Consider the following 10,776-nt stretch of genomic DNA (forward strand, 5'->3'; position numbering starts at 1 on the left):
CTATACTTTCAGAGAGGAGAAAACCAAAATTGGCCCTTCTGGTGGTAGTCCCTCGCCTTGGAGGCATTATAATGCTGTGAATCGCATAGTAGGGTGTACTGCCGTTAATTCGGCTTTGTACATAGAGACATATTCCGAGGTAAAAAACGAATTTATTTTATTTATATAAACACATGCATTTATAAAGTTAATTCTTTTTAGAATTCAACATTAATCCAATTGTTGCCGCCGTCCGGCCCACCATAATCACCTTCGTTGCCATCACCATCACCTTCATCTGCAACAAGAAAACGTAATTTTAGCACCGAGTTGTTAAAGGTTTTAATAGCGGGATTCTGTAACCAGTCTCTAGTCTCTATTCGAGACATTTTGAGGCAAAGTCTCAATTTGAGACTAGTTACTATTCACTAAACAGTCTCTAGCGTTAGTCTCAAAATATTGAGACCTGGTAGTTAGCCGGTCACAAAACCAAAAAGAGCTCTTGTCTGCCATTTTGAATATACTGAACAGAGATCATCATAGATATTAATCGATTGTCGTATTTTTATATTTTGTTAGCAACTCAAACACGAAAAAGTTAAAAATAAATAAATTTTACATAAATTTCGTAAATATTATGAAACAAAGTCAACATATATTTTCATTTTTATTGATAATTTTGTTTTTTGACGATGTTCTGGAAAATTTAATATTTATTATCGACATATTTATTTCCGTTCAAGTGTAAAAACATCTCTGAATGATGAAATGTAATAGATTTTGTGACTGGCACTTACAGAATAGCAAAATCGTCTCAAGTCTCAAAAATTGTCTCTAACTCAAAATCTCAAATTTAGAGACTTGAGACTGTCTCACGTTACGGAATCCCACGGTAAATAAACAAACTGACATATTAGAAAGGGTTGCGGGTGAAACAAAGCACGTTTCAGAGGAAATAATTCAGACTGTTCGACAGCACAATAATTTGTCCGAAAGATTTTTAACCCTTATGGAGAACAACGCAGAGAAACTTTAACAGCCCTATTCTGAAAATATTTGAAAGATTTCTTGTGAGGCATAATTTGTGAGGCTATTCTAGCTCAAACCTCATAAGAAAAAAACACCACGTGAGGTAAAAAGCTTTTTACAGCTGTTTTAAGAAAAATAAGCAAACAAAAAGTACACAACAATGGATAATCAGCATATGTAAGTAATTTTGCAAATTTTAAATATATATGTATATCTACAATGATTTTATATATTCCTAGGCGTACAAAAACGGAGAGAACAACTCAGGAGCAGCTGCAACATTACATAATGTTTTGCAAGCAGCATCCTGAGTTGCAACGCGGGAAGCTAACTCCGACCAACCCTCAAGGGCTGCAAATACTTTGGTTGGAGTTAGCAGACAATTTAAATGCCTTAAGAGGCCCAACTCGGTCGGCAGCCAAGTGGAAGGAGGTAAGTTAATAAATGCTTGTGTTTGTGTCACATTATTAAAATACATACCTAAGTATATTTCCATAGTCATTAATGCATTGGAAACACTAGTTGCGATCGCGAGCGCGCAAACTGAAAACACATGCGCAAGCGACTGGTGGAGGCCCTCCGATAAGTGGAATGACTCCATTCGAGGAGCAAGCCATAACAACATTTGGGGCAGCAGCGGTAGATGGATTGCCGGGTGTTGCGACTTTGGGTCATCAGGTAATATTTTAATTTAATATTTGTCGGACTATTTATTTTTTGAAGTAAAACTTCTTTAGGCGCGCTTGGCTTGGGGAGTAAACTGACGAACGCGTGACGAAAAGTGTGATCGGGCGAACGTGTGATCAGGCGAACGTGTAACAAAAGTGTGATCAGGCGAGGCGAACGCAGAGAACGTATAATATAGAGAAGGCTCACCGCGTTGCCAAATTTACGACATTTCATTTAACATATGTACATATTAAAAGACCAAGCGGTCGCGCATATTCACGTACATACATATGTAATTATGTGTGCATGTAAACAAATTTGCAAGAACCAGAGAACTTAAAAGTATAGACAGAGAACATAAAATTTGTTAACATTGTATGTAAGGTCGGAATTCGCCTCGCAATTTTAACATTGTTTACAATTATCTCACATATTCTAACCGAGAATATGAAGAGACAGAAATATATGTATTTACGGCATATGATGACAAGGCATATATGCTGAAGAAGAGAATATGAAGAGACTCCCAACGAAGAATTTCGTTTTGCTGTTTATATTTTGTTTCATTTTGACACCGAAAATGTGTACAAAATACATTAGGGGTATTCTCTTGCTCTTGCAGAACCCGGTGCACGGTGCAAGCATTGCAGATTTACAACGGCACAATAACAAACACACGCAGAAAAATATTTGCAAGGGCTGTGAAATATATCAGACCAAAACCCATGTATATTAGCGTGCAATGTCACGCAAAAATAAATTTGCAACCCTGTTGTAGTTGCCATTTTACATAAAGACATATTACGTCGTTAAACTGTTGAGAAAGGTAAATTTTAATTAGATTTTATAATTTCTATTTAAATTATAAAGTTTTGTTATAGTTTTTTTTGTTAAAAATGCATGCAGAAGGTGCGCCAATTCACAATAGTCATTTACAATAAATTGACTGAATCAGTCGCTCATATATCACTAGATTCTGCAATGGGTGCTCTCGTGCCCTTGTATATTTCGGTGTAGTATTTTTGCAATTTGCAATCTTGCAAGAGCAAGAGAATACCCCTATTATGTTCTCTGTCTCACATACGCAAGAATATGAAGAGACATAAATATATGTATGCATGCTCCTTATGCAAGTTCATACATATGAATACATATTTACGCACGTTGGATGGCGAAGCTGTTACAGCGGCAAGGGAAGCGGTAACAATCGGCGATCGTTTGTTAGTTTCTTTCGCGTCTCGTCGCGTCAATGCTTCGACAGATTGATGTGCTGAACACATAGAACGCGACAGACTGCAAGCGCCATCTGAATCTGATATTGAAATACACACATTCTTAAGGACACAGTTATTTAGACAGCTGCACAACTACATAACTGTGTCCATAAGAACGTGTGTATTTTAATATTTGACAGATGTCGCTTGCAGCCTGCCCTGCTCTATGTGTTCCGGGAGTGACTCTTTGAGTTTCGGCCATTGATTCTCCGTGACAACGGAGATGCGAAAGATGCGTGCGACACTTGTTATTATGAATGTATGTACATATGTATGTGGCTCGCATTTGTTTTCGTAACATACAGACAAATGTGCCAAAGAAATAATATACATATGCATGTATGTATATGCCATAGAAATTCTATTGGTACAAACATGGAAATGATAACGAAATAATGCGAATATGCACATTTCATGAAGGTCATCAATTTTCTTTGAAGAAATGAAGTTCATTTTGCACATCTTCACTTTGTAATAGTGGAAATAAATATAATTTATTTGAAATATTACTTTATTTAAATAAAAATAAAGAGAAATAAAATTAAAATAAATGTTCCTAATTTTTCCCGTGTTTTGGACGATGGAAGAAACATCATAATGGTAGTTGTTTACATGTCGCCCAATAACACAGTTAATAATATCATAAAGTTTATATACAGAAGACTTATGATTTATGGTCGAGTAGGTTCTGAAGAACTAGGAGAAAACTATCATACGTTGCCACTAATCTTAGCAGAAGATTTCAATATCAATTTCGCATCCGAAAATGGACAACTCTAGATAAACTTTCTACGAGATAAATTAGAATTACAAATGAATAATGACCGTAATGAGCCAACTACAAGACATGGAACAACAATCGATGCAGTTTTTTCTAGATTTCTGTCTAATTTTAATTCTAAAATATATGTATCGTTTTTCTCGTATCATAAGCCTATTGTCTCGGTTTTACAATCAACCACAGTAATTACTGATGTACCCAATAATGAAAATAACGAATAAAACAATGCAAAAAAATAAAAGATCTATGCAAAAGTATTAATTTACTAATGAAAACATAAAATAAATTTAAATATTTGTAGGAAATAAATATAAGTATGTATATGTGCATACATGTATATATTGCACACACACATTCATATATATACATATAGATAGAAAGAAGTTTTACTTCAATCGTTCGGTCATAAGCACACTCTCTTTTTTTTAATTACATGAGGCAATAATTGGTCCGTTTTATACTTACAGGTTTTGCCGTTGTATATAAATACACTTGAAGCTCCAGCTTCCTCGCCAACACCAACAGTCGCATCGCCTGCTCCTGCACCCTCACTAGCAGTCGCATCGCCTGCTTTAGCGCCAACACCAACAGTCGCATCGCCTGTTCCAGCATCTTCACTAGTCACATCGCCTGCTCCAGCTTTTCCTGCTTTATCAATCAATTTTTCTTCCTCGCCATCACCTCATTTTTCTTCTTCACCATCACCTCCATCTTCTTCCTTATCTCCTCCCATATTATCTTCTTCTATGCCATCGCCTTCTTATATCCCTACCGAAAAATTTACTGCAGCGAAGATGCTTGGAACAGTGTTAAAAAAGGGAGGAGGAGGCCATTGCTCTACAAATGCAAATTGTAGAGCAAAAGGCGCAGATGACAGGGGTGCTGACTCAAATGACACAGGCACTAACCTCGCTGTCAGAGGTTATGGCTAAGTTGTCCCAAAAATTGGATAAATAATAATAAAAATGTAAAAAATGAAATAAAAATGTAAAAAATTAAATAAAAATGTAAAAAATGAAATAAAAATGTAAAAAATTAAATAAAAATGTAAAAAATGAAATAAAAATGTAAAAAAATGAAAAAAAAAATTAAATAAAATAAAATGAATTATTTAAACATATGTGGATGTCTTTTTATTCATTCTTAGAGAAGTAAAATGTACAGAGACAGTAAGTAACTTACATATATGTATGTATATATATTTATATACCTTCGTAAAAGAATTATATGTGCAATACAATAACTTAAGTTTAAAGTATCAAAAACACAAAATATATTTTGATGGCTTACTGTTTTATTCGAATTAAATTCGAATTATTTATAAATTTTTTTAATAAAAAAAAAACTATTTTACTTTAATTCCATAGAAAATAATTATATGTGCAAAATAGAAAACTTCTCAAAATTCATATCCAATGTTATCTTAACACGTATATAATAAAAAAAAACTTTAAGTAATTGATGTTTTAAATATTTTTAGTATGTAATAGTATTACCCTTTTGCAGTTTTACCATGCACAGTCTTCGTGGCATGGAGTGGTTAGCTCAATTTTCTCCCACTCTGATACAATGGCACTTTTTAGCTGCTTAATAGTATCATACTGCTTTGCATGTGCATATATTTTAGCAGTAAGTATGCCCCAAAGGTCCTTTATGGGATTAAGATCAGGACTCAAAGCTGGCCAATCCAATAATTGAATATTTCGGGACTGAAAAAATGCTTTCGTAGCGCGAGACACATGAATGGGGGCGTTGTCTTGCTGAAATATCCAATTGTCGTCATGAAAATTCTCAGCAAAAGGGATGAGCTCACTATCTAGTAGATCAATGTATACTTCGGAATTCACTTTAGTAGGTAAAAAACACATATGAGATTTTCCTTTGGAACTAAAGGCAGCCCATACCATTAAAGATCCCCCACCATGGTTTCGCTTATAGCAAGTCTCTCTTGGATGTCTTGTATCTCTCCAATATTTGTGATGACCATCTGGACCATCCAAATTAAACTTTTTTTCGTCACTAAAAATTACATTTTCAAACTCCTCCTCCCAAAACCGATATTTGTCGCAAAATGAAATACGAGCATCTTTATGTTGCTTTTTCATTCGCGGCTGAGCTAGTTTTGATTCAAACTTGAGGCCCAATTCATGCGTCATAATTTGCTGAACACGCTGTCTAGTGATTGGTAAGCCTAATTCTACTTTTATCTGCCTGCAACTCATACCTTCGCTAATTGCTAATTGATGAATGCGTCTCTTGGTGCGCTTATCAACTGCTGGTAACCGACCAGTACGCTTTATGACACCATAATTTTCAGGATTTTTCAAATAATTTGAAACTGTATTACGATGTCGGTTCACTGACGCAGCAATTCGTCCAATGCTTATGCCGGCCTCATGCATTCCAATTATCCTACCCCGCTCTTCATCCGATAGTTCTGTACCACGTGGCATTTTAACTATATAACTATTCTAAAATAATATATTATTTTTCTACGCACTATATTTAATACCTATAACTTACTTATTTTCCAATTTTTCACTTTAGTTAAAAAACAAAATTTATATGTTGTCTGTTCAGCTGCCAGAGCACAAATAGATGAATTTACACATATAATTATTTTCTATGAAAAATACAAATCGCATGACATTTTCAATTAACGGTAATTCAAATGAAACAAATGAAATAATGTTAACCGTGGGATTCTGTAACGTGAGACAGTCTCAAGTCTCTAAATTTGAGATTTTGAGTTAGAGACAATTTTTGAGACTTGAGACAATTTTGCTATTCTGTAAGTGCCAGTCACAAAATCTATTACATTTCATTATTCAGAGATGTTTTTACACTTGAATGTTAATAAATATGTCGATAACAAATATTAAATTTACTATAACATCGTCAAAAAACATAATTATCAATAAAAATGAAAATATATGTTGACTTTGTTTCATAATATTTACGAAATTTATGTAAAATTTATTTATTTTTAACTTTTTCGTGTTTGAGTTGCTTACAAAATATAAAAATACGGCAATCGATTAATATCTATGATGATCTCTATTCAGTATATTCAAAATGGCAGACAAGAGCTCTTTTTAGTTTTGTGACCGGCTAACTACCAGGTCTCAATATTTTGAGACTAACGCTAGAGACTGTTTAGTGAATAGTAACTAGTCTCAAATTGAGACTTTGCCTCAAAATGTCTCAAATAGAGACTAGAGACTGGTTACAGAATCCCGCTATAAACCTTATATGCAAACTAAATATGTGAACGACGAATACTGCGTACTGGAAAAAAATTTACCGTTATTAATTCTCGAGATACACTGAAAAAAAATTTTGCACATATAATTCTTTTACGAAGGTACTTATGTCGGAAAATAGTTCAAATTATGTTTATCTTTTGGGTGCCGTTTATAATAATTTGCCATCACGCAAGCTGCCTAAAAATAGAGACGTTTTTAATTATTTCATGTATAAGTACAAGATCTTGAAGAAAACAATTCGTCAATGTGCTGCCGAGGTTATAGAAGAAGTTCAAGAGATTTGGAGTGTTATGAACATACCACTTATAAAAAATCAGCATGCAGTTACAAAAATCGAAACGCTTTTTACAGAATGGAGAAATTTAGATAAAAGTCGATCCAAAAAACATTCTGAGTTTCATCTGTTGAAAATAAAAAAATTTACCAAAAAATTGGATGAATTATTTGATATAAGACTCAAAAAAGATATATCTGATAACTCCTGTCCTGAAGAACTTTTTTTGTTGGTAAAAAAAAGTAAAGGCCGGTTAACATCTCTACCAGATGACGTAGAAGATGAGAGTTTTCCTCTTGAACCAATAGAAAATGATACCTATGAACATGGTAATTAATATAAACTTCGTATTTGCTGACAAGACATTAAGATCTAATTTTTCTGAAATATTATTATTTAAATATCTAATCACAATGATTTTTTTCAGTCTTAAGTCAAGCTTTATCTGATACATCTGTTTCTTTTGGAGAATTGAGCGGGTCATCCTCTAGTTTTTGTTCAAGAGCACCTAAAAGACCAATTTCTAATTTTGAGGACGAACTTCCTCAAACTTCGCATGAAAATAAAATAAATGTTATGACTCCGGAATTATCATCAGCTTTAGACAGATCAAATGTCTCTAGCAGAAATGCTGCCTATATTGTTATCGCTGTCGCAAAAAGTTTGGGTCATGATTCTAAAACTATTAATGTTAGCCATAGGTCAATACACAGAGATCGCAATAAAATTAGAAAAATGTTGGCGATAGATATAAAAAATAATAATTCAGCTGTTCAGAATGTAGTGTTACACTGGGACGGTAAATTACTCTCAGATTGTTGTGGTACCCAGAAAATTGATAGGCTTCCAATAGTTTTATCCGGACTTAATTATGAACAACTTCTAGCGGTTCCAAAATTGAATAGTGGAACAGGATTCAATCAAGCTCAGTCGATTGTCGGAGAGTTGAAACGATGGAACGTTGTTAATAATGTTAAAGGAATGTGCTTTGACACTGCCTACGTTAACTCAGGTGTGTTATTATTGTACAATTACAATAAAACTATGTGCTCTAAGCCAAAACTTATGCTTTACCGTCATTTAGTTTTTCTCATTGATTTTTCGTGTTGATCATTATTGACTGTGTTTAAAGGTGATGAGAATGGAGCAGCAGTATACATTGAGAAAGCTTTGAATAAAAAACTGATCTGGTTTCCGTGTCGACATCATATTTATGAGCTAGTCTTAAAAAGTGTTGCAGAAGTTGTCTGGCCTGTGTCTTGTGGTCCAAGTGCTGCAGTTTTCAATCGATTCAAGCAAGAATGGTCAACAATTGATCAGTCCCAGTATGAAACAGGAATGGATGATCAAAGCGTCAAGCAAATTTTGTGTGAAAAAAACAAGATATTTTGGAATTTATTCAATATCAAATGAAGGTAACCTTATACAACGAAATGTAATTTTATTTTTATACCACAAATATCATCAACCGATCGATCAAAGTAATCTGATTATTTTAGGAATTTCAACCTAGAGGAGATTATAAGGAGCTCTTAACTTTGGCTTGTATATTTTTGGGAGAAGTTCCACCTCAAGGTATTTCTTTCAAGACTCCTGGAGCACACCATCATGCTCGACGGCTATCAAAAGCAATTTACTGCTTAAAAATTTATTTATTCAAAAGTCAATTTAAACTTGCTAAAGTCGAGCTTCTCAAACTAACAGAAATTTGTATTTTTATTGTCGATGTTTATATCAAAGGCTGGTATAATGCACCAATCAGTATCTATGCTCCGTATCAGGATTTTATGTTCTTGAATAGTTTATTAGATTTTAAACGCATAAACGTGAAATTTTCCGAAGCTGCATCAACTAAATTTCTTAGACATCTCTGGTACTTGTCGGAGGATCTTGTGGCATTATCATTCTTCGATGAAAGAATACCATCGACCATCAAGACAAAAATGGTTCAAGCAATAACAAATCAATTAAGTATGACAGAAAATACGAGGAAGTTATGTTTAAAACAAGACGATTTAAAAACATTTGGCTCAAAAGATATTAGTGATTTTATTACTCAAAAATCGATGATTTTGTTTGAGAATTTCGGTTTATCTACAAGTTTTCTGGATTTACCTGTAGATCAATGGGAGTTCGATGACGGGTACCAGGCTTCTTTAGAAACTGTTCGATCAATTAAAGTCGTAAATGATATTGCCGAAAGAGCTGTAGCGTTAATTGACAAATATAATGATAGTCTCACTTGTGATGAAGAACAGAAGCAGTTTTTATTACAAGTTGTTGCTGAACATCGCAAAAAATATCCTAATTGTAATAAACGAAATCTATGTGAGTAATATGTTTACTTGGATTTCATAATTGACTTTAAAGTCATTCGAGTAAAGATCTTATCAGCCTCTTTTATTACAAGATCAAAAATATATGTGTCATTATAATTTTATGTCAGAGGACATAAGATCTTTTAGAGAAAATATGTAAGATCTTAACAATTAATGAAACATGTGAATAAAAATAATAAAATATAATAGCTCATTATTTCTTTACTTAATGTAATCCTTTTAAGATATTTTGTTTGTAGTAACTACTATCTAATTCTAACATACCAATGATTTTTCATAAAATCGAAAATTTGTGGAATTCTGACTCTAAACATGAATTTAACTAAGCTTTGACACAATAATAAGGACAAAAGCAAAAAAGATAAAATTAGCATAAAATTCATTATTTTAAAAATAAAACATATTAACAGCTTAAGAGTATTCACATAAATTAAAGTATAAAAACTGCTTGTTTAGACCATAAACATTCCTAGAAAAATTGATTTAGTTTGTTTTTTTCGTTGGAAAGAAGTTTAATTAGTGTTTATCAATAATTGAAAATAAAAATCATAGAACAAATTGTAATTGAATGAGCAATAAAAAAAAACGGTGTTGATTCTATAAATTCGAGAAAGGATCATTTTTTTCCTACAAAACCATACCAAGGGTTTTTTTATATTTGGTATTTTAAATTATTTATAACCAAAAAATGAATGAAAAAAAAAACATTTTTTGACGAAAATTCTTACTTTTGCGAGCGCTAGCTGAAAAATGAAGATAAAGGGCTCAAATTTTGACACAATTTCTTTTTCGTGACTCTCAACGAAATTTTGATATGGGACCGAAAAAAAAAAAAAATTTTTATTTGGCACAGTCTAATATACATACATATGTATTAATAGAAAGATTGGTAAATAGTTTGTATAATATAGAACATTACGTACTTCTTCTACATTAAGGCTGTAAAATCCTTTCCGGTTCATAAAAAGTGAGAAAGGAGTAGTGGCGTCTGTGCTTGAGGGTGAAACAATCCCAATATGGGTACAATCGATTGCGCCGATTGTGCCCTTGATCCCAAATTTCGTGTAAAATCTGTAAGAAAAAATTTATTTATTTATTTATATTTATTTTTATTTATTTATTTATTTATCTTACCCCTTCTTTGCATCTGACACATCCTGCGCGC

General features: G+C 33.0%; 1 protein-coding gene across 1 annotated transcript; it reads left to right on the plus strand.

Annotated features, from left to right (window-relative positions):
• The first annotated feature begins 1,497 nt into the window (after nucleotides 1–1,497).
• Nucleotides 1,498–4,779, plus strand: LOC125775563 (uncharacterized). The gene is made up of 2 exons (XM_049446216.1): nucleotides 1,498–1,686; nucleotides 4,200–4,779. The coding sequence occupies exons 1-2, from the start codon at nucleotides 1,600–1,602 to the stop codon at nucleotides 4,662–4,664; spliced, it is 552 nt and encodes a 183-aa protein (XP_049302173.1). The 5' UTR covers nucleotides 1,498–1,599; the 3' UTR covers nucleotides 4,665–4,779.
• The last annotated feature ends 5,997 nt before the right edge of the window (nucleotides 4,780–10,776 follow it).

This window comes from Bactrocera dorsalis, chromosome 1 (genome assembly GCF_023373825.1).
Source record: "Bactrocera dorsalis isolate Fly_Bdor chromosome 1, ASM2337382v1, whole genome shotgun sequence".
In the NCBI taxonomy this organism is placed as follows: Eukaryota; Metazoa; Arthropoda; class Insecta; order Diptera; family Tephritidae; genus Bactrocera; species Bactrocera dorsalis.